This window comes from Dipodomys ordii, unplaced genomic scaffold (assembly GCF_000151885.1).
Source record: "Dipodomys ordii isolate 6190 unplaced genomic scaffold, Dord_2.0 Scaffold17, whole genome shotgun sequence".
Lineage (NCBI taxonomy): Eukaryota > Metazoa > Chordata > Mammalia > Rodentia > Heteromyidae > Dipodomys > Dipodomys ordii.
In genome coordinates, this window is record NW_012267233.1 from 5,882,494 (window position 1) to 5,908,436 (window position 25,943).

General features: G+C 36.1%; 1 protein-coding gene across 2 annotated transcripts in view; it reads left to right on the forward strand.

Annotated features, from left to right (window-relative positions):
• Window positions 1-25,943, forward strand: part of Angpt1 (angiopoietin 1) — a 222,895-nt gene that overhangs the window by 182,022 nt on the left and 14,930 nt on the right. For both annotated transcript variants that reach the window (XM_013012411.1, XM_013012412.1), the window contains exon 7: window positions 7,303-7,469. In XM_013012411.1, coding sequence (XP_012867865.1) covers window positions 7,303-7,469 — 167 coding nt within the window. The remainder of the gene's footprint in view (window positions 1-7,302; window positions 7,470-25,943) is intronic.

Sequence of the window (25,943 nt, forward strand, 5' to 3'; positions counted from 1 at the left end):
CTCTTCTTCCTTTCGTACCCCTGGATCTATGGGCATGTTTAACCCATGAGGTTTCCACAATTATAGGTTAAATCTGGAAGTGGCACTATAGTTCAAGTGGTAAAGTGCTTGCCTTGAGCTGAAGAGCTGAGGGACAGTGCCCAGGCCCAGAGTTCAAGCCCTATGACCGAAAAAAAAATAAAGTTAAATCAATCAGCACATGAAATTACAGATATGTATTATATATTATCATTTATTTTTTCAACCTCTTTCAACATGGAAGTTTTGAATTTATTTGGTACTCAACATTGGCTGTAAGCCTGTGAAAGACTCATCTGAGCTTGGCTTTTATTTGACCTACCTTCTTAGGAAGAGATCCAGCAACTGTTTTCATGGATTAGTGAACATGTTTGCTGAGAAGGAAGTCGATAGAGGTCTTTTGGTTGTTTTGTCTGCCTTGGTGCTTGAACTTAGCCTGGGAACCTCTTTGTGCTCAAAGCTAGAGCTCTACCACTTGAGCCACAGCATCACTTTCAGCATTTTCAGTGTAGTATAGTGGAGATAAAGAGTCTTGTGGACTTTTCTGCCCAGGATGGCTTCAAACCACAATTCTCAGATCTCAGCCTCCTAATTTTTAACATAATCACTTTTTAAAGAGAACAATACAAAAATTATAAATAGTGTTTGAAATAAATAATTCTTCATATTATTCATGGGTTGGATGTCTCAGCAGTTAAAAGGATACTTCTACCTCAGCTTAAATTGCCCATTCAAACACCTTTAGATATTCAAAGCTTAGTCTTATGAAAGAAAGCTGAAACCCCTGGGACACAGGGGCTATGTCTGGTTTCAATTTCATTTTTCTATAAAAAGTCAACACTTCTGTGAGGATTATCAGACAAAACAAAGTGTTAGATATAATCACTATTAATTTGGAAAAAGCACGAGCTGAAATTGAACATTTCTGCAGGTTTTAGCAAAAACTAATGAGTGATGGTCTTTTCCTTAATCTGCCTTATGTCTTTCCATCCTCCCTCCCTCTTTCCCTTCCTTCCTTCCTTCTTTTCTCCTTCCTTTCTTTTTCCTTCCTTCCTTTATTCCTTCCTTCCTCCATTCCTTCCTTCCTTTCCTTTCCTTTTTTCCTTTTTCTTTTTCTTTCTCTCTTCCTGTCTTTCAGTTAACATTATTTTCAATTAAATTCCAAGTTTTTTCCCTTTATTCTTATTAAACATTCAGAGGAGGAATAGTGTTGATTGGCATTGGGCCTGAGTTATGGTGTCAGTCTTTCATATGATTATTCTAGACTGAACATGGTAGTTTTCATAAAATTATATATCCTTGGATTTTTATTCATGAAATAGAAAAAAATTATATTTCTTGTTTATTATTATCGGTTAATCATTGCTCTTTTTTTGTCAGTCATGGGGCTTGAACTCTGGGCCTGGGCTCTGACCCTCAGCTCTTCAGCTCAAGGCGAGTGCTCTACCACTTGAGCTATAGTGCCATTTCCAATCATTGCTCTTAATGAAGCACATTGTTTCATAAAGGTTTTCTCTTTTATTTGTGTATGTTACATAATCTTTGTGATAAATATATCTGAGATAAATTCTATTTTAGATACAAAAACAAAATTTGTCTCCTGATGTGGAGTCCATTATGAAGCAGTGATTTTATGCCTGCTCTACTTTATCTGATTAACATATCCTTTGGAAGTGTACCTGGAACATTTATTCCTTTCCTTTTCATATTACTTTCCCTCTTTGGTTTATAGCAGACTGATCTGTAATTCCTTTTAATTATGCCGATTTCTAAATCCATTTCAGACACAGTGAGTGCACATCTCCATGGTGAAACTAAGTCATCTCCATTAAAAAAAAAACCTCCACAGCTCTTTCTGGTATGCATTTCAAGCTGAAAGAAGCTATCAGAAGAAATAATTTATTAGTATGAGTAGAATATCTTAAAATTACTCTTTCATAGATCCTAGTATGTGAAATGTAAAGAGAAAAGGATTAAAGAAATAAGACCAGAGGAGAGATAAAGGAGACAGGTATACCAGCATTAAGGACCATTGGTAAGGATGAGGAGGTAGTCTCTGCTTTCATTTCTATCACTTTTGTAAATAATTGGTTTGAATTTTTCACAGAATAATTTCTCAAATTAAAATGACAGTTGGGCACATGTGTCTAATTCCTATACCCCTCACTACTCCAAAAGCTATCATCTGAGGATCAAGGTTTGAGGGCAGCATAAGCAGAAAAGTCCATGGAATTCTTATCTGTAATCACCAAAAAGCCAGAAGTGGAGCTATGGCTCCAGAAAGAGAGCACTAACCTTATGTACTCAAGGGACAGCTCCCAGGCCTCCACAGCATAAACACATACAAACATACACACATACATACACACCCATCACAAGTTCCAACACCACCATCAACAATAACCTCCTTTGTATAAACTAACACTCCACTTGTCCTCATAATACATGAGTACATTAGTTCTCAATATATAATTATAAAAGAGGTGACAATCATAATTCACTGTACTCATAAGCTGATCTGTTGAACTGAGACTTCTTTGTACAACTACTTAAGTATAATAATATTTTTAAAAACATTAAACATGCCTTTTAAATATTTTTTCGATACTGTCTTATTCATGTTTTTGTTTCCTGGCTCACAATATATAGAAAGGGTCGTGCATATCCTAAAATATCTCACAATCTCATGAAAGAAAGGCAATGAAACAGAAAACACTGTGTATTGTGATATAGCTTCTAGCTATAACAACAAATAAATTTAGCTAAGTGCTTTTCGTCTCTCAGCACTTTGTTAAGTGCTTTCGGTAAATTGCATTCTCACAACATTATACATGGACATGATTTTTTTTCCAATTCATGCTTTTCAGATAAGGAAACTGAGGCTCAGAGTAAAGTAGGAAGTTCCACAGTAAATATGTGACAAAGGAAGGCTTCAAACTGGAGCAGAGATAAGGTTATTTAATGCAACCAAGATGTTATTTCTACATGTTAAATCTTGATCATTCCTGATAAATTACCCAATAGACAACTGGCTAATATGAGAAGACATTTCCATTTCCCCTCTATTAAAATAAAACATTTTCATCTGTATGATGAAATAGTACTGCTTCGCTATACTTGGCTATTAGAAGATTTTCTTCCCTCCCACAGCTCTCTACCAGCCATATTGATTCATTGTCAAACAATTGTTTATATGGGTTTTGGTTTTTGTTGTTGTTGCGTTATTGGGGTTTTTTGAGAAGTTATATAATATTAAAATGTGGCTCCTAAAGCAAATTTTCTCTTACTTCTTCTAGTAAATTTTTAGTCAAACTTTGAGAAAAGTCAGTACATTTTCTGTTTTTCCTGAAAGAACAAAACCAGCAAACTGTTTAGTAAGCGCTACATTTGTTCACTCCACGGGAGCACACAGTTCAGTGTGCTAAGGATGGAGGCTGTTGGAGGAATGGCTATGTATTTATCCACATCTGAGGTGCACCCCAGTTCATTGCCCTTCTCTCTGGGGAGGGCAGAGAGTTTTATCCACACCACACTTCCAACAACATGGAAATATGTGACCTAAAACTTAACACTTCATCATTCCCAGACTCTTTACTCAGCTTAATATAATTCCTTAGCCTCTTTTACAGTGGCTATAAGAAAGGGGAGTTTTCAGTGGATAAAGGGGAGAGAGTGGCCATGTCTGAGCTGAGAAAGACTGTAGGGGAAATCCTGGGGGTTTTCAGCCTCTTCCCAAGGGCTGCTACATCGGAGGTCATGTTAACTCTTGAACTTTCAGCTCCCTGTGACTCTCGATGTTTCTTAGGCATTCAAGATAAGATTTGTTCTTCTTAGAAGTTGGTATAAACTACCATAAGAAAATGTAAAATTCTTAGCACAAACAAAAAAAAAATTGCTGTTTCCTGCTAGTGCTGTGTCTTTTTTTTAAAACGGTGACTAGAGCATCAAAAACAAAGACCCAAGAAGCCACTGGAATGCTAATTTGGAGAAGTCCTGTGTTTTTCTCTATGCTATAGGGAGATGGTCTTCAGAGGAGTAAATGCACAGTGTACACCAGACTAAAGGTGTTCAATTAATCAAGAAACTATGTTAAATTGAGGAAATCACTTTGAAATATATATGTGTATTAATATATTTCATTTTAACTTTAAATATAAAGATATACATCCACTTATACTGTTGATTGTTGTGTTGTTGAATGTAGAGCCACAGTCTGAGATTCTGGGTCAGGAGTTCTCTCATAAGCTTTCTTGTAATAGAATACATTAAATCTTTAATTTTAAGTCCCTTAAACAATACTGAAAGAGACTTGAAAAGTACTCTATTTTAAATGTCTAGAAATTTCTTATCCTTTCTTGTCTTAACATCTAAGTTTTTAAAAATTAGAGACAAAGCATTTAAGTTAGGCTTTTTATTTTTTTAAAGTAAAACCTCTTTCCCTCACTAATATATAACATACTTGGATATTATATAACAAAAATTGTTGTCATAATAGCAGAACTGACAAAAATAAGTTTGACATCAATCATTGCTGGTCTTTGGGAAGTAATTACATTTCAGAGACAATAGGGCATGGTGTATTTAATGCAATTTTAGTACACTGTGCACTTAAGTGCATTTTAAAAAAGAAATGGAGAATGCTGATTCATTTATTAGGTTTGGTAAAAGTATAGTTCTAAAAACTGATATACATTAAGTTTGGAAAGAAGCAACAGTTTTCAAGTTTTATGTGTAGTGAGAAAATAAGGAAGGCTTTTATTATTTTAGTACTTTCATTGTACTTTTAAATGTAGATTGAAACTTTTGTTAATGTATGTCGCTTTTTGGCTTGGCACTGGTGCTCATGCCTGTAATCCTAGCTATTCAGGAGGTTCAAAGCCAGCCTAGGCAGGAAAGCCTGTGAAACACTTATATCCAATAAACCACCAGAAAACTGGAAGTGGTGCTGTGGCTTAAGTGATAGAGCGTTGGCCTTGAGCTGAAGAGCTGAGGGACAGCGCCCAGGCCCAGAGTTCAAGCGCCACAACCAACAACCAAAAAAACAGCAAAAAATAAATGCCACTTTTCATTGTTCAGATTAATAGCCATATTGGTCTAGTACAGTTAAACTTATTTTTTTCGATTTGTACGGAAGTAAATGCACTCTATTGAATATGTAAGTTCTTATCTCCTTGGATTTGATTACAGGAAAGGATAAAGTATTCTTATCTATTTATTTATTTATTTTCTAGTGGTTTATTGGAGATAAGAGTTTCATGCCTTTTCCTGCCTGGGTTGGCTTTGAACCATGATCCTTAGATCTCAGTCTCCTGAGTAACTAGGATTACAGGTGTGAACCACCAGTGCCTGGCCCTAATAAATTATTCGCTAAATAATGAAAAACATGCCACATTTAACTAGAATCCATTTCTTTGTGAAGCATCAGCGTCTGTCTGATAATAACTGGAATGTATCTTCTAATATAAATGTGCATGAGGCAAATCAGGGACTTTCTTCATATGACACTTACATGACTTCCCTCAGATACTTGACTGAATGTGGAGTCAGGCATTTCTTTTTCAACCAGAGCTACAGTGGGCAATTGGAATCAACCACATTATCTATTGTAAGGTTACTTCCCTAAAGGGGCACATGAAATGAATTCCTCCCTCTGTCCTTTCTTATCTTCCTTCCCTCCCTTCCCTCCCTTCCTTTCCTCCCTTCCTTCCCTCCCTCCCTCTCTTCTTTCCTTTCTTTCTTTCTTTCTTTCTTTCTTCCTTCCTTCCTTCCTTCCTTCCTTCCTTCCTTCCTTCCTTCCTACCTTCTTCCTTCCTTCCTCCCTCTTTTCTTTTCTTCCTTCTTGCCTTCCTGCCTCCCCTTTTCTTTCAACTTCAATAAAGACTTACAGTGCTCAGTGTGTGCTAGCTGTCCAGTAGGGTTTTATCCATAAACAAACCATAGTTTTATTGGTAAAGGGCTCATATGTGACTAAGTAAGATACTCATATACACAAGAATTAAACTGATCTTCAGGCATTACCAAGATATGCCTTCTAAAGAAATCATGAATACATAAAATGTAAAATCCCACCTGTTTCTTAGATTTGTTTATATCCCTGTCACTGCTATCTCCAACATAAAGAGTTGGTTCACTTCTGGTGAACCACCATGTTTGTTTCTTCCTATGAAGAAATTATTTTGAGGACTGGGGATTGTCTTAGCGGTAGAATGCTTGTTAGCATGCATGAAGCCCTGGGTTTGATTCCTCAGTAACACATAAACAGAAAGAGTGGTGCTATGGCTCAAATGGTAGAGCTCTATCCCTGAGCAGAGAGAGGCTCAGGGACAGAGCCCAGGTCCTGAGTTAGAACCCCAGGCTTGGCAAAAAAGAAAGAAAAAGAAAAGAAAAGAAACTATTTTGAATACTAAAAAAGCACTGCTCTCAAGAAAATTATAATAGCATTAAACTGAAATTCAAATGTCTCACAGTCTTCTCCAAACACTCCATCCCAGTGAAACAATATAAACGATTTCAGTCATGGATTTATAGGTTTGGGTATTAATATTAAAAGATAACATTCAGCCAAGTGCCAGTGGCTTATGCCTATAATCTTACCTACTCAGAAGGCTGAGATCCAAAGAACATGATTTGAAGCCATTCTGAGCGGGAAAGTCTATGAGACTCTTATCTCCAATAAACTACTCAGAAAAAAAAACAGGAAGTGGCACTGTGGCTCAAGTGGTAGAATGCTTGAGCAAAAGTTCAGGGTCACTGCGTTGTCCCAGTCAAACCCCAAGACTGGGAAAAAAAAAGATGAGTCTATTAACAAGTCTAATGGTCTATAAAATATAGGGGCATAATTAGATTCCTGAATCAAAAACCAAAAACAATAAAATAACTTGTTTTGTAGCGTACTTCCCAGTATTAATTAGAAACTGTCTTAAGTTACACTCAAAATATTAACTAGCACCATAGAAACATTCTCAAAAGCAAATAAAATGGTGAAGTGTTATCTCATTAACCTTACACCTAGGCAAATTCATTTTGAAAACTATTCTGTGCATGTAGACTTGATTAGCAGATGTGTTATTACATAAGGAATGATACAAAAACGTCATTGGAGAGATACATAGCGAAAGAGTATTGAAATAAGTCAGTAACTGAAATATATATATATATATATAAATGTCTGAGAGGAGTATCTTTCTTTTCAAGTAATGATTTTTATTGTTATTTAGAAAATCAATGCTGAACATTTAAAAAAATCTGTCTGGATTATAAATGCATTTCTGTCTTCTTTCCCAGGGTTTTGGAAATCCCTCTGGTGAATATTGGCTGGGGAATGAGTTTATTTTTGCCATCACCAGTCAGAGGCAGTACACCCTAAGGATCGAATTAATGGACTGGGAGGGAAACCGAGCCTACTCACAGTATGACAGATTCCACATAGGAAATGAAAAGCAAAACTATAGGTAAGTCACATCTCAGGGCAGAACTCAACTGCCTTTAACCCAGTCACTGAGGAGTTGGAGTGGGAGAGTGTGGAAAAAATGAATGGTTAAAATAGGCCTTCAAGATGAAAATTGAGTTGTTTGTATAGGCCCATGACAAAGAATATAGAGAGCCTGTGAAGGTTTCTTGAAAGCTTTAAATATCAGTTTTCATAGACTGACTGACTACCTTTGATGTTGACTTAAATTCTAGAATTAAATCAAGGATAATATTATTGTTGTTGGTGTGCCCTTAGTGCTATGAAGGTGTAAAAGGCTCATATATATGACTGCTATCAGAAATGATGGTGGTCTGAAATAATAATCTCTCCCTTTTGCTCAAGGATTTTCTACTTCTACTTTATTTATCTTCCTTACGTTTATTTTTCAAATTATCTTGAAGAAAAGAAGGATTATGCCTGGTGCATTTGAAAGATTTGCATAAAAGAAGGGATATAAGACATATGTAAGAGGGTTTTCTTTCATTGTATAAACAGTATAAAGGGCAAACATAAATTCAACTCACGATATGAATATGCATAGTACAAGGTATGTGGGAGTGTGTCTGCAAGTGTACAGATCTGAGTTGTCAATGCTAGTTTCACCAAAAATAATATGTATCTATAAGTCTGTCTAAAATATGAGACATGCAAATAGAGTAAGACAGGGGCTCTTTAATATTTCTAATTTTTAATTGCACAGCTTTGGGCTGGCAAGGTGGCTCAGTGGTAGAGTGCTTGCCTTTTCATGCATGAGGCCTTGGTTTGATTCCTCAGCACCACATAAGCGAAAAAAGCCAGAGTGGTGCTGTGGCTCAAGTGGTAGAGCACTAGTCTTGAGCTGAAGAGCTGAGGGACAGTGCCCAGGCCTAGGGTTCAAGCTCCATGACTGACAAAAATAAGTAAATAAATAAATTGCACAGCTTACACACTATGATTTTTTAAATTACAACTGAGGCAATAATGTCATTTTTATTCTTTGAATACTTATGGTATTACTTCTATGTTCTAGGAAATCTTCTAGGCATTGGCTATTTGGTAGTCAGTGACAAGGTATCTAGTGTTACAGAACTCACTGTCAAGCTTTGCTATAAGGTCATAAAGGCCTGATTGGAATTCCTTGGTCAAACATGGAGAGGATATTCATTCAAGTTTTTATCACTACCATTAATGGAATAGTTGGCATATTGGAAGTCATTAACTGTACATGCTGCAATTCTATACTTAGCAATTTTGTCTTTCAGTATTGTGATTACGTCTGCCTTAGAAACACTGTTGTATGTGTTAAAAGATGGCATTGCTTTTCAAGTAACTGCAGTGGTAACAACCAACCAAAACCATGTGCTTTGTTCCATCCAGAGGGTATGTCCTCACAGTGTAATTGTTCCTTTTCCAGACATAACATTCCTTAGGAATTGAAATCTGTACCTTTTCCATGGCATGATTCATTTCATTTTAATAGATTGTATATAGAGTTAGATCCTTGGAGAAGTAATAATCATTTTCTTCACAAATAGTGAGTATGTCACCCCAACAGATGAGAAATAGATCTAAAGAGTTGACATTCCCCTGACAGCAACTCAAGGAACCAGAGACATTTATTATATGCAATGGAGTGTAAGGAGAAATGTTTCTAAGGAAGTCAATATTTTGAGAGTTTTATAACACACACACACACACACACACACACACACACACACACACACAGACCACTGTAAAACATCAGGGGTACTGTTATGTAAATGTTTAAACCTGAAACTTGAAACTATATGAAACTGTCAGGCAGCTTGACCATAGGACTAGCAAGTGATTAGTCTATAGTCTTTTTCTAGGCTGTTGAAGAATTTTCTTTGGTTCCTTTCCAGAATCTCTGTGTTCTTTATAGGTGGTGTGTGTGTGTGTGTGTGTGTGTGTCTGTCTGTCTGTCTGTCTGTCTGTCTGTCTGTCTGTGTGTTTGTGTGTTAATAATGGGTGATTGCACGCACATGTGTAGCTAGAGTAATGTTAAGGAGATCAAGTGTATGGGCAGATTTAGGAGTATAACTGGCATTTGTTGTGGATGTTGGGTATACATAGTGAATGTGGCTGTGGCATCAGCATAAGAAAGAGGCACCAACCACCTCTTGGAGAGCCTTCATTTGCCTCACTGAGCTTTTCTCATTCTGACCATGGCTATGATTTCTTACTCTCGTCCATGTTATATAGGTCTTTCTATCTAGGGTAAAGTACAAACTCATATCCTCATTTTTCTTCCTTGAGAGAATATGAATTTAAAAGCTAGAGATCAGAATTAGGAGGCTGCACTTTATTTCCATATCTCTGGTTTCATAGGAAAGAAAGCTGAGTTCTGGAAATATACACTATTTTTAATCAAAGAGAGAATGATTTTGTCAGTGTGGTTTCTACCTCTGTGCTGCTGTCATAGTGTAGGTAACTCTGGATCCCTCTTCTATCAGAACCTAACAGAAGAGAGATCTGCAATCATCAGTTTCTTGTGTGATTAAATATACGACTTACTTCTGGAAATTAGGCAAATTGGGAAATTAGACTGCCTGAGGCTCATAGATAATTAAGCATACTGCAAAACAGTAATTCACTCTTTCAAATAAAATGGAACAGAAGCTTAAAGGAGATGCTAGCCTTTTGAGGCTGGCCTCTCCACTTGCATCACTACTGGTCCTAGGCCAGTAATGCCACACCGTGCCTCAAGCTTCAACTTGTCCATTATAGCCTGAAGGTGCTTCTCTGTGCTTTTTGGTCTCCCCTCCCCCCTTCTCTCCTCTCCTCTCCTCTCCTCTTCTCTCCTCTCCTCTCCTCTCCTCTCCCTTCTCCTCTCCTCTCTTCTCTTTTCTCTTCTCCTTCTTCCTTCTCTTCCTTTCCTTTTTAATTCTTGTCTTATTCTCTTCTCTTTTTTCTTCATTTCCTTTTTCGTCTTCTTTTTTCTTTCTTTCTTCTTCCTTTCCCTTCCCTTTTTTTTCTTTTCCTTCTTTTTATCCTTTTCATTCCATTTTCTGTTCTTTTTGTTTCCTTCCTTTAAGTTTGTCTGGGGTTTGAACTCAACACTGCATGCACAAGCACCCTATCACTTGAACTGCAAGCCCCCAGTTCTTTTGACCTTTGCATTTTTTATTACTGCTAATTTGGTTTTCAGATAGACTCAATGCTTTTCCCCCAGCAAATCTTCCACATCCCTGGTAGCTGTGATTCTAAGTGTGTGCACCTATTCCTGACCTATGCAAAGTATTACTACTAAGATTTGTATAATATTTTATACATAATACTTATTATTAATGTTAATCAGTCCTTAGACTGAAGTTTTAGGGTGAAAAATCAGGAAAGCAGTTTCAATTCATTGATCTGTTCTGATTCAACTCTTTCAACTAAAATTAAATATTTAGAATTTATGTCAGATTCTTTTCATATTGCTACATTTTTCCTATCTTGAATTAAATTCAGAAGAGTTTGGGGTGTTTTCCTAAAAATAATTCCTTGTAAAATATTTTGAAATTTTATTTAGCTCTAGCCACAATATATAGATTTAATTCTACAAAAGAGAAGAAACTACTTTCCCATGCTCTAGATTTATACTGATTAAAAGTAAGTGTTGTGAACGGAGAGATGAAACTTCAAATGTGAAAATATAGTACATTTAATTTCCTTTTATCCTCTAAGGAAACTTAAATGATTTTCTCAGATAGAAAACAAAATCTACAAAACCCAAGAGAATATGGATAAATAATCATGTTAGAGTGTCATGATAACTGTGATGTGAAGTAACAACAATCACTGTGAAATCATTACTTACCACCCCCAGAGAGGTAGCTTTACTCAGATCCTCATCATCTAACACCCAGACTATTAGGGAGTCTTCTTGCCTCTAATTTTCATGTTCTCTGATGTATCTTCATGCTCTCCAATGTCTCTTACACACTACTGTTGTATTGATTTTTTTTCCAACAGACAATGAAACTTGACTATTTTTGCTCACCCATAGACTTGAACAATGTCCACAGATCTACAAGTTAAAGTGGACCACTGACCTGGCCATTCCCTTACCCAACTATTACTGCTAAATACTCCTTGCTCTTTTTTAGTGATTATATTCCAGTAACATTTGGCAAGTTGCCTAAGCTCTTGATGAATTTATTATGTTCAACTTTATATCATGTGAATATTTTTATTTTCTTTTATTGTAAAGGTGATATACAGAGGAGTTGCGTAAGTCAATAATTAGTACATTTCCTTTTGAACAGTGTCTTCTCTTTCCTCATTTTTCTCTCAGGTTTTCTCTCCCTTTCAAATTGTGTAGTTTATTTTCAACATAGTGTCAAGTGAGTATCACTGTGGCATTTGTTCACCCTTTGTCTCACTATTTCTGTGTTCCTCCTTACCCTCCTCAAAACAGATAAACTTACATACAAGACAAAAGGTACAGAAAATAAAAACAGAGACAAGTAGAAAATAACACCCCCAAAATAAAAATAACAAAAATCCTCTTATTTCCATTTATTGGAGTTCATTTTGATAAACTTCATTTTATATGATCATGTTCACATAGCTTGAGCCCTTCTGATCCTCTCCTACGAATATCTTCCTTTGTTGTCACTCTGTGAATTAGTCTAGAGCCCTGTATAATTTATCATGTCCAAATATACTTTTTGTCTTTTGCCATCCACCATGTTTATGTGTAGATTTATAGGCACATTCTAGTTACAACAAATGAGGGAAACCATGTAAGTTACTTTAGGTGTGCCTTAATTTGCTTATTAGTTTTTTCTAAGACTTTCCATTTCCTACCAAATGGTACAATACCATTTTTTTTCTGATTGAAGCACAGAGTCCCATTGTGTATATATACACCACATTTGCTTGATCCATTCATCTGCAGAGAGGCATCTGGGCTGATTCCATATTTTGGCTGCAATGAACATGGTTGTGCTGGTAGCATTAGTGTAGCCTTATTTGTGGTCTGTTGGATAAATGCCCAGGAGTGGAATTTCTGGGTCATATGGAAGCTCTATGTTAATCTTTAAGAAACTTCTATATTGCTTTCCAAAGTGGTTGAATAAGAAGTGTTTATTTCCACCAACAGTGTAATATCATTCCCTTTTGGCTACATCCCTGCCAGTATCTGTTACTGTTACTTTTATCCATAGTGACCATTTCAACTGGGGCAGAATGGAATCTTAATATTGGTTTTGTTTGTTTGTGTTTGTTTTTGTTTTTTGTTGGCCATGGGGCCTGAACTCTGGGCTTGGGTGCTGTCCTTCAGCTCTTCAGCTCAAGGCTAGTGCTCTACCACTTGAGCCACAGTGCCATAAGCTTTTTCTGCTTATGTGGTACTGAGGAATCGAACTCAGCACCTCATGCATGCAAGGCAAGCACTCTACCACTGAGCCACCTTCCCAGTCCCTCAATGTTGTTTTGATTTGCATTTCAAAAATCTGAAAAAAAAATGAAGCAGATTTAAGGAAATGGAAAAACCTTCCATTCTCCTGGACTAGGAGGGTTAACATTGTGAAAATGGCAATGCTATTCAACGCTATCTACAAATTCAATACAAAACTCAGCAAAATCCCAAGAACAGCCTCTAGTAGGGGCTGCAAAGGAAGCTTCTTGCTTCCTTCTAAGAAGAAATAAAATTGTGAATAAAGCTACCTCACTTAAACTTGTTTATACTGTCAAAAAATGTGAATCTCAAATTTTACAAAGCCCTTACTTAGTTTTTGGTAAAAGTCTCAAGGTTGGCTGGACTTTTTGAAGGATCCAACCAGTAAGCCACTTCCCAGAGCTGACTCTTAGTTGTACAAGATCAAAAAGGGAGTGAGGGATGTTTAAAGCATTGAGGTTTTTTTGTTTATTTGTTTGTATTGCTTTGTTTTAGAGAGGTCTTAGTGCACACAATTCATTTTAACACTTAATTTTATGATTTATTGTTAGAAAAGAGGAACAATACTAGAAATGTATTTATTCTATTTTGCACCAAAAACTCATTACTACAGTATGGGTATTTCTGAACTTTGGGAAATACAGTTTCATTGTTCCAGATCTCAGGAAGATATCTATAAATAAACACACAAAACTAAGTATGCTTTAGGCACTATGCACAGGCAACCACAGATAACAATATTTGGGCTCACTGTTTTCTTTGGAGGAAGAATTGATCACAGATTGGATATATGCATGCTTCATCTTTACCACAAAGAAACTCAAGACAAGATTTTGCTCAGATCAGGAAAGAAGAATAACTTGTAATATTCTTACTAATTTCGGGATTAGAATGCATTTCTATTGGTTAAAAATTGTAAGTGAAGAGACAGTGAAAATATATGTCATGTAAACTTAAATAGATGAAAACTCTGTACAGTGTGTTCATGGATACTGAAAGTTAATACCTAAAATAATCAGAACACTCATGAATGTGAAATTTACTTTTTACTTGGGTTAACACTTTCTGTAACTGAAAATTCCTCTGTCTTAATGACAATACAGATTCCCAGGACTGTGGTATCACAAAAAATTTCCCCCTTGTACATCTTCTATATAGACAATTAACAACTGATCATATAAGGCTTACAAAAGAAATAAGGTCATTTCCTTGTTCTTGTCATATTAGGTTAACATGCATCAGTTCTAGTAATTTCTCAATGATCCAATCCCTTGGATATCATCAATTAGGGAAGATTTATTATGTCAAGTAAAGTTTTCAGAAAGTAGATATCAGAGTTAAAGGAAAAATTTATATAGATGGTATTTTTAGAGTCTTTTTTTCTTATATCAGTTATAACTAAAGAAAGAAAACAGACATTGTGCTGGATGCAAAGCACCACAAGCACCTTACTATACAAAAAGAAAAAAAAGTTAATGTTCTCAAAGGATTGGAATTTTGATTTGTTAAGGGATAAACATTTGAATTAAACAATTGTTATTCTTAGCTTCCGGTTTGAAAATAATGTTTACCTTAGCATAAGTGCCCAGCCAGCAAAGAACTGTTTGGTTTCTTGTTCGAACTTTGCATTCTGCTTGCTTTATATAAAGTAAGAACTTTCAAACAATAAACAGCCTTAGGGATTTGAGAAAATTGGTTCTTTAGTTCTTTGATTTCTCCTGTCTACTTGTCTGTCTTAATTAGTTGTGAAACCATCTCATTATTTTCATCACCCTCTTTCCACATATACGCTTATCAAGGTCATATTTGCTTAAGTTAGACAAAACCAACCACTCATACAACTCATGTTTACTGAGCTCCTGTGTGTTTTATAATTATTAGTGAGGTAAGCTTGAGGCTTTATTTGATTTTTATTTACATAAAATAATCTTCAAGGGTTTTTCTGACTATTGCTTTATGTAATCTCTACAATGATATAAAGAAGGACAGTGGAATTCTATGCCTCTATCAGAAAGAATGACATGGCCCCATTTGTTAGGAAATGGAAAGACTTGGAAAAAATTATTTTAGCTGGGTGCCAGTGGCTCACACCTGTAATCCTAGCTACTCAGGAGGCTGAGATCTGAGGATCGCAGTTCAAAGCCAGCTCAGGTGGGAAAGTCTGTGAGACTCCTATCTCCAATAAACCACTAGAAAACCGGAAGTGGCGCTGTGGATCAAATGGTAGAGCACTAACCTTGAGCTGAAGAGCGCAGGGACAGCACCCAGGCCCAGAGTTCATGCCCCATGACTGACAAAAAAAAATATTTATATATATATATATATATATATATATATATATATTGAGTGAAGTAAGCCAGGCCCAAAGAAACACAGGCCCCATGGTTTTGCTTATTTGGAATAACTAGTACATGTGTAAGACAAGTAGAAAGGTAAAAAAGCTATGTACATATAACCATATAAGACAATATTAAGCAACATGAACCCAACATAGGGACACAAATAGTTTTTTCTTTCTTGTTAATGTTTCTAATGTATTTATAATGTACCATGTGATTTTTTTGTTTCTTTGTATGTTCCTCCCCCACGGTATAACCCCTGTTTTCACTGTATTTGATGTTGACGCCCTGTATCTTGTATATACACTTCTCTAATTCGAGGAGGGGAAGGGAAAAAAACAAAATGCTTAAATAGGGATACAGGTTGACCCATTGTAACAATGAGATGTACAAGACATTGTTGAAAATGAACTTTACAACTTTGGCTTGGGGGGGTGAGGTAGTTGTGGAGGTAGGAGGGAAAGGGTGGTAGAGGAAAAACAAAGGAGGAGGCAACAATGCTTGATAGGAAATGTACTCATTACCTTGCTCATGTAACTGAAACCCCTCTGTACAGTATTTTTACAATAAAAATCGTACAAAAAAAGAAGGACAGTGTTATTGCCAGATACATTTTAAATAAAATGATTAGGAATCAAGGAGAAGAGATATGCTGGGAACACTGTCAAACTCCAAACTCTGTTATGTTCTGCTCTCTTTTTATTTATGTATTTATTTGTTGTTATTGTAAATGTGGTGTATAGAGGGGTTATAGTTATATAAGTCAGATGATGAATACATTTCTTTTTGAACCATGACACCCCTGTGAGACTTCCCTAATTTTCTCCTAGTTTTCCCCTCCCGACCCCTCCTTCCTGACAAGTTGTATAGTTCATTTTCAACACGGTGTCCAGTGAGTATTACTACTGCATTTGTTTAGCCTTCATCCTTGTCCCACTGTTTATATGCTCTATCTTACCCTCCCCCAAAACATTTAAACTTATATAAGAGAAAAAAGGTACAGAAGTAATAAAGAAAAAACAGCAACAAAGGAGAAAAAAAGAAAACAAAACCAAAAACCAAAATAACAAAAAAACTTGTTTTCCTTTCTTGGAGTTTTTTTGATAAACATCATTTTATATCATCATATGCACATAGATGTTGAGCCTTTGTGATCCTCTCCTAAGAATATCCTCCCTCAGTCTCACTGTGTAAATGTTTATGGACTCAACCCAGATGCCCCTCTGTGGACAAATGGATCAAGAAAATGTGGTCTATATACACAATGGAATTGTATGCTTCCATCAGGAAGAATGACATTGCACCATTCATAAGGAAATGAAAAGATTTGGAAGATATTGTACTAAGCAAAGTAAGCCAAACCCAAAGAAACACAGGTTGCAAAGTTTCCCTCATTTGTAGTAATTATTATGTGCGTATAAATCTACATGTAAATGCAATGGATTGTAAAAGACAAAAAAAATTACACTTGGACATGACAAATTAAACAGGGATATCAGTTTGAGATACCAGTGCACAAGACACTGTTTTGCTAATGTTTTATGTATTTATTTTCTGATATCTAGGAAAGGAAGGAAAGCAGTAAGAATTTTAGTTAATGACTTTGTTAGCAGTAAGGCCTTCATTCATCTTTATTTTCTAAAGAACCACCTCTATCTGTTTGATCTTAATTCATTATTGAATTATCTATAAGTATTTGTCTTTAATTCTTAGTCAAATAATACATTACCAGTCCTTTCAGTCTTCTTGCTTATACTCTCCTTTCTTTTGAAACTTCTCTTGTTTCTCCTTATTAATTCTATCCCTGAATGTTGATCATCATACCACTCTGTCTTGGATGTAGTCACTCTTGCTACATTTATTTTCCTATCATTTTCTCACATATGCATTGATAGGCTTTGGCAAACAAAGTATTCTTTTAACTTATGGATAATTAAGTAACACACTGTTCTTCCAACATGTACAACAGCATGCAACAACACAAAATTAGGAGATTATCCCAACAGAGACAATAGACATAGGTATCAACAGTGAAAACCATGTTTTTTCTTCTGAAACAAACCCAAAAAAACCCTCAAATCTATGGGTTCCAGAGGGATTTATCCAATAGGGTGGGTACTGCTATAGATACAGTTTGCTTCACAAAACTTGATGGATTATTTGGATTCCAATATGAATTTGTAGATTATTTCATGAGATATTTCTTTAATCCTTAGTCTGTTGACAGGCACAAACTAATTCCATACTCGTTATACAAGTATCCCAATACAGATCAGTAGGTAATTAACATCTGAAAATTTCAGATTTAAAAAATAGCAATGCCTTTGGGGTCTAAAGTTATTTGCATTATCAGAGTTAAGATGTTACTACATTTAAACCATCTCTTGACATGACTAAAACTTAAATTCTGAACGATCTGGATTTTTACTTCACAGTGATTTAATAAATATTTATTAATCTTTGTATTATATATACAAAGATTATCGATCTTTGTATTACATATATATAACATATGGAGTTTACAAAGATAGCTGAGTAGTACTTGTTAGAAATTCATAGCTCTGGTGAGGAAGATAAGGAGCATAAATAAATACTATTACACTAGGCAAAATGAGATGTGCCACTAATGAAGCACTTTAACCTTGCTATGATAGTCTACAGGTGAAAGGAGAGACCAGGTTTCCTTCAAACACTTTACTTGTCATTGAAGGATGGTGGATTTTGAACTTGTGAAACTGAGGGAGAAACTGGTTATTTATAAGCAGAGGTTTGGATGGTCATGCATAAGAGGATAAAATGTTATCTCCAAGATGTCATTGTTGAAACATTAGTTAGCTAGAAAAAAATGCAGCTTATTAGCAAACTCTAATATGAGAATCAAGTCTCCCCTTAGGCTAAAATGAATATATACACTTCCCTTTATCCCAATTCTTCCAGTCTTAGTATACTATCTTAGATTGTGAATATCTCTAAATAAGTATATTTTCTGCTTTTCATATAATGCTCCCTTTCTTTCTTATCTTTTCTCCATGTTAGATAACCTCACAACTTGCTTTGTTGATATTTTTCACAATGCTTTGTTGGAATTCTCCTTACCGTCCTCCAATACTACACCCATGGAAACTTCCAACCTAATCTTCACCAGACTTCTTTTAAAAGTTTAGAATCTGCTAAATGTTTGCTTTGCCCCCTTTCCCTCTAATAAGAATCATTTGCATATCTCCCAATGATATCTTCATAGTGCCAAACAAGTGCTTCTCCCCAGAACTCTACAGTAAGTGGAACACTGCTTTCTAGCTCTGTATATTGACAAGAGAAATACTGTCTTTCTTTTCAGAAAGGGATAGCACTTATGTCACTTAAACTCCGGGAACATAGAAATGCTTCGAAGACCCTATTTGCTGATGCAGCCCTGCCCTTTCTGTAGAGTGGATGGGGTCCGGGGTTGGTTTCTGCACAGGCCAACCTGGAGAAGCAACCACGAGTCATAGCCATGTCAGGAAACTGTCAGATTGAGTCATTGCTACCAGGCTCTGAAAGGGAACCATGGGGGTCATTTTGTATTTTCTTCAAGTAATTGTGAGAAAGACAAACTAGTTCCATATGGTGGCCTAGAGAGAACTCAGAGCCAAAATAGAAATCTATTTAGCTTGTGAATACCAAGAACCTTAAAGTTCAGCTATCTGAGAATCTGTCTACTATTTAAAGAGTTGAGGCCAAACTTCAATTTGTCATACATGTAACTTGCACTGACCTGGATAATGAAAGAGCCCCCCCCCCCCAAAATACAGTGAGGATGTAAAAAATATGAAGAAGATGGCAGTCCCTTAAGTATACAAAGTAGTAAGAAATGAGTCTGGACTGCTGATTTTAAAGAAAGGCCGGTTATTGGAACTCTTGTATGATATATAAGGACAGGGTGAAGTGTTTTTCCATAATGGAATGCACAGTGGTCCTATATTCGCTAAAAAATATGATGACTTAGGCTTTGTAGTTATTGAAGTTCCTAAAAGTGAAGGAAATGAGTAATTATATTTTTCACCAGGACTGACTTTACAAAAACCCACAAGCAATTTCAATGTTCAGGTTCATTTTTCCATAAGACACTAATTGAAGAACTCAATATATTGACATTCTTTATAGTGATTGAACCAAAATTATCTTTTTCTTTTTGTTTTTGTTTTTTGCTAATGTGTGGCCTTAAACTTGAGATCTAGCACTTTCATTTGGCTTTGTTGCTCAGGACTAGTATTTTTCCACTTGAACTATGCTTCCAGTCCAGCATTTTGTTGAGTAATGAGAAATAAAATCGCAAAGACTTTTCTGCCCGGGTTGACTTTGAGCTGAGATTCCCCAGAACTTGGCCTCTTGAGGAGCTAGAATTGCAGGCATGAGCTGCTGGCATCCAGCTCCTAACTATATTTTTCTTAATTAGGAAAAAAAATACATTGAAGAGAGTAAATACCGTGATTCAACTCTGGATGCCCTTTTTGTTATATGTAATCGCATCCTCTGCAGTGTACTTGTTTATTATTTGTTTGCTTTTGTTATTGCCTCCACCTCCAGCTTTTTTATTTCTCTTCCTAAGTGAAATGTTTTTGCTCTAGAGAAATGTTTTATTTTTATATCCTAACATATCTACACTGAATAGTGAAGTAGACATGCAGGATTTATACAGTGTAGATTTGGAAGAAGTGTTCTCTTAAATAATTCACACATCAAGTTGCCTTTCACCATCGTCAGATGCAAAACCAGTTTTGGCCTTCTGTATATTGACTTTTCTCTCGCAAAGCGAAGGTCAACTTGGACTGAGAAAGGCATGAGTTTTTAATTATATATAAGGACTTAAATTATCCAGAGCCACTGTTAAAAAGAACCTTGTCAGCCAGGCACCAGTGGCTCATGCATGTAATACTAACTACTGAGGAGGCTGAGATCTGAGGATCACAGCAAGCTAGGGCAGAAAAGTCCCCATCTCCGTGAGACTCTTATGTCAAACTAACGATTCACAAACTGGAAGCGGCGCTGTGCTTCAAGTAGTAGAGTGCTAGCATGGAGCACAAAGAGGTTTAGGCCCTGAGTTCAAGCCCCACAACCAACAAAAAAAAAGGAAAAAAAAAAGAACCTTGTGGATTCTGTCTCAGGCTCAGTTCAAAGTGGTTTCCTTTTCTAATTATATAAATACTTAGTCTTGCTGGATTACCAGCTCTTAGTTTACCTAGCCAGCTATGGCTGTTGGTTTTGGCTCAGTAATTATGCCTAATGAAATATGGACTAAAAAAGAGAAGTTTCTGTGCAGATGGCCTTTTCTTGGCTGTACAGTGTTTTCCCAACATCCTGGTAATATTCCACAGATGTTGTCTTTATTCAGAAATTTCTAAAATGATGTTGCCTTGAAATTAATTTTATGAAATCACACCTTATCTCTAACAGCAAGCAAATAACTGTCCAATAGAAGAACAAAAGCTACCTGATTTATGCATGCTAAGGAAATAGACAAGAAGATGAGTTCCTCTTAAAGATATTACAAACTATACTTTATTGTGTGCTGCAAAAGTCCATTATTCCTCAAGATATTAGTGTCTCCCAGTTTTAAATTGTGTATGTGCCATGTTAAGACTCCTCCAATTCTGCTTCTCATTTTAGTGACTCAACTTGGGAAAGACCTTAAGGAAGCAGTTCTATATTTTCTTAGACTTTGTCCTTTATTTTCCAAAATCATTTTAAGTGAGGTATTGGCCTTAAAAATAGTTTGATTTTCAATGTGTTTTTGTTTTTCTCAAACAGGTATACAACACAAATAAATCATTCAGTAAAGTATAAAGAACTACTAGAACTTGAGAAATAGCCTTTCTCCCTTTTGTGCTGTCTACATATTACATCTAACATGCTTTCATATTCTGGAATTTCTATTGAATAAGAACAAAAACTGAGAAGTTTAAGAAAGGTGTAAGAGGGGCTGGGAAGGTGGCTCAGTGTTAGAGTGCTTGCCTTGCATGCATGAGGCCCTGGATTCGATTCCTCAGCACCACATAAGCAGAAAAATCCAGAAGTGGCGCTGTGGCTCAAGAGGTAATGTGCTAGCCTTGAGCTGAAGAGCTAAGGTACAGTGCCCAGGCCCAGAGTTCAGGCCCCACAACCAGAAAAAAAAAGGTCTGAGAGGGTTTATATACATGCATTCACACATACTTACAGGGATATGTAACCTGCAAAGACACACACATATGCACACAGTTATTTGAGTTGGAGGGTAAAGGGAATGGGTACCTGAATACCTAACTAAATGAGATACAAATCTATTTCATCTAAAATACAAGCCAGGTATTTTTTAGTTAAAACCATTACTAAGGTAAGTATCATTATAAAGGTATGTATTTGCTGCTCTTTGATTCTTGAAATAATTCTTAACAATGAATCAAGCCAGGTGCCAGTGACTCATGCTTGTAATTCTAGCTACTAAGGAGGCTGAGACCTGAGGATCACAGTTCAAAGCCAGCATAAGCAGGAAAGTCCATGAGAGTCTTATCTCCAATAAAACACCAGAAAACTGGAAGTGGCACTGTGGTTGAATTGGTAGAGCACTATCCTTGAGCTGAAGAGCTGAGGGACAATGTCCAAGCCCAGAGTTCAAGCCCCACAAATGACAAAAAGAATGAATTGAAATTTAGCTGTTCAACTCTATTTAAAACTAGAAAGACCTTCTAGATGAAGGGGGCAGCGCAATCAAGCAAAGTCACAGAGAAGTGAATGTGTATTACATTGAGAATTAGTGCTTAGACAAGGGTAAAGCAGTGTGTGTGTGGTGTGTGTGTGTGTGTGTGTGTGTGTGTGTGTGTGTGTGTGTGTGTGTGTGGTAAACAGAGATGGGAGGTACTGGTGATATGGGAGAAAGTAGGTACATAACAGGCAAGGGCCAGACTTCAAAGGCTTTGTGAACCAAGGTAGGTAATTTAGACTTTACACTTCTTGAGTATCTGGAGAACTGTGATTTTTAACCAGAGTGAAGAATAATGATTAGGTGTATGGAGCATAGGTTTTAGGGAGAAGGGAAGGATGGAAAACTAATGGTAGTACTTCTGCTGCTATCTGTTGAAAGGCCATAAGAACTGAAAGACTGAACTTCCAATTGTTATTCAGTTTAAATGGATCTAGGAAAATAGCTCTACTCAAAGGCTCTAACACATAATATTGACAAAGCTTCTTCAGGCACAGGAGAAGAGAAAATGTTATAGATTTTAAATGAAATGTAACATATACACCTGCATGTATATTTAGAGACTTGAAAGCACTCACAAACATGTGACAATTGAGAATGTATTCACGTACCACCCTCCAAATGATGATGGATGAGAAAATAAAAGTGTATGGATTCATGGTCATAAAGTTACATAAAAAACTCACCTTATAAAATTCTATTTCAATCTTCATTTACACATGGGGAGAAATGATGGTGAAGGCTACAAAACTGGCATGATTGATTACCTCTGAAAAAGAGAGAGAGAGAGAGAAAAAGAGAGAGAGCGCGCTATGGGGGAAAGCTTTATTTAGTTTGAAAGTTGTAAATATATATAAATATCAATAGTTATGTTTAGTGATAACAATTAGTTTGATTTTCATTTTCTGTTTTTTTAATATTATTTCCCTTTTTAACTGGCAAATAGTAACTTTGCCTGTTTATGTGTATAATATGATGTTATCGACATATACACTGTAGAAAGGCTCAAGCTAATTAATATATCTATTCCCTCAACTTGTATTTTGTAATGTTTTTTTGAATCTAGTTTAAAACTATTTTGAATTAGATATTGTATTACTTTTAACCATGGTCACAATGTAGCAAAAGATCACAGTGCTCTCTAGAGACCACTAAAACTAATTTCTGCAGTCTAAATAAAAGTTTGCATCCTTTGCCTAAAGATTTTTCCTTCCTCATCCTCCTCCCTCCCTCTCATCTCTAGAAACTCCAACTCTGCTCTTTCTATAAGAGTGACTATTTTAGAGATCACACAAAAGTGAGATCATATGTTACTTGTTTTTCTGTGTCTGACATATTTTAATTAATATCATGTCTTACAGTTCTACACCATGTTGCAAAGGTTAAAATTTTCTTCTTAAAGACCATAGAGCATTCCATTGTGCCTATATACCAGTTTTCTTTACCCATTCAACCATTGATGGATACCTTGTTTTCTCTGTACCTGGTTATTTTGATTAATGCTGGTTATTGTGATTAAGTTCAGGTATATTTTCTTGCATTCTGATTTCAGAGAACACTTATTCACTGGTGGTGGCAATATATTAATATAGTCACTTCTTAAAATCATATAGAAGGTAGTAGAGGGAAAACAAAGGAGGAGGCAACAATGCTCAATAAGAAAGGTACTCATTACCTTGCTCATGTAACTGTAAACCCTCTGTACAGCAATTTGCTGTATTTGCAATTGTTCCGTATTTGCAATAAAAATGTACAAAAAATAACATGGAAGTTTTTAAATTGTTTTTAAAAACTAAAACAATCAGATGCCAGTGTAATCCAATCTAATCAGAATGCTGAGATCTGAAGATCACAGTTTGAAGCCAACTCTGGTAGCAAATCCATGAGATCCTCATTTTCAATTAACCAGCAAGAGGCCAGAAGTAGAGCTGTACCTTAAGTGGTAGAGTGCAAGCCTTAAGCACAGAATTTCAGAGACAATGTCCAGACCCTGAGTTCAAGCCCAAAGGGGCTCAAAATGCATACATACATACATACATATATACATAGCTAAAATAGAAATTCTGTATAATCTAGCAATCCCACTTTCAGGATTTTTTTTTCCTTTTCAATTTTACAATTTACATTTTTATTTCCTGGGCTACACAAAGAAACAATTGCAAATGACAAAGCTTAGATTATCATTTACATAAAAGGACATAAATAATATAAACTGTAAATATAATAATACACATATAAATGGAGCATATGGAAGCTGCTCTGTATCCATTTAAGTACCTTTGGTGAACTGCCTGGCAAAGGCACTGCAGAAAACCCCTGTGCTTTGGCAAGTCTGTCTTGACCAGTAAGCCCAAAGGAAATGGTGTTGACTTTCCTTAAGAAAGGAAGGCCATCATGTAACATGGTAAAGCTGAAAGTCTGATGAAGAGTTGCCATTGTTCATCCAAGAGCTTCTGCAGACTAGTGAAGTAAATTTCAGAGTAGCAGTCAGCTATCTAACTTAGGGACTGTCCATCTCATTCCTATAAGGACTCTATATTTACTAAACAATTATCTCTTCATTTATACGTAGCTTGATTTTTTTTGGAGAGAAAAGTTAGGAGATTTTAATTTCATTTCTATAGGCACATATTAATTACACAAATGTGTCTTACTGAAATTTTCCATGCATATAATGTACGTTGATTATTTACCCCTTCAAATGAGTCTTCTTTAAAATTTTTTAATCTAATTTTATTGTCAAGATGATACACAGATGGGCTACAGTTACATATATAAGGTAGGGAGTACATTTCTTGTCAAACATTGATACCCTCTTCCTCATTTTTCTCCCTCTTTCCTTCTCCTCCAGTGCCTGCCCCCAACATAGTGTCTTGTGAGTATCACTGTTGCATTGGTTCGCTCTTTGTCCTTTGTCTCACCATTTTGTTGCTCCCCTTTCCTTCCTTAATTCAAATAAACATACATACAGTACACAGGGTAACAAAATCAAGGAAATGGCGCTGTGGCTCAAGTGGTAGAGCGCTTGCCTTGAGCTGAAGAGCTGAGGGACAGAGCCCAGGCCCAGAGTTCAAGCCCGACAACTGACAAAAAAAAAAAAATCAAATACAGTGACAACAAGGGATAAACCATGGGTGGAGGGGGGTGCCGAAGGGGGGAGGGGGGAATATAAAAGAAAAAGACATCACATAGTACATTAAAAACAACCACTACAAAGAAAACCTCTTGTTTCTATATGTTGGCTTTTGTGAAATTTTCTCTGAGGAATCTATGCGACTATCCCTCAACCCTGGCCCAGACGTATATTCCCAATTTGACCATACATGGAAATCTAACAAAGCATGTTACTAATTCCATAAATGTCTATATGTGTCTGAGAAGTAGTAATCAGACTAAAACTTTATATTTGGAGGTGGTAAATTCATCCAGGATATATTCCCCAGAACTGTGGTTGGTGATTTTCCATCTACCTTTCTTCTAGTGAAATACACTTTTACGAGGCTCTGGCCACAGCCTCACCTATAAATTGGCACTTACAAAAAATTACCAGCAACTTTCAGTATGTCCCACAGAATGTTAAAATAGATGCTTGCATTCAATAATATAGTATTAAAAGGTCAACATTAGACTTTCTTTGTACTGCTGTTAAGTAGAAGTTAATCAAGCAAAACCAAGGAATCCTGATTGGAGTTGAATTGTATATTTTCCATTGGCTCAAAAAATCTCTGGAGAAATTTGAGAAATAACTTATACAAACATAAAACTCTACTGTTGCCAAAAATAAGACCAAACACTACTAAATAATAGTGAGATATGTGTGTGTGTGTGAGCACGCACGTGCATGTGTCTAAAGCTAATTTCGCCCAAAGCCATAGATTGCCTTCTTGGCTACCAACACAGTACATTCAGGATGAAGTTATCTATGTTGTGTAAACATACTCTTATGGTTCTTTTTTTTATACTAGTCCTTCAAATGTGGAAATTTGGTATTATCCATGCAAAAGAAAAAACCTC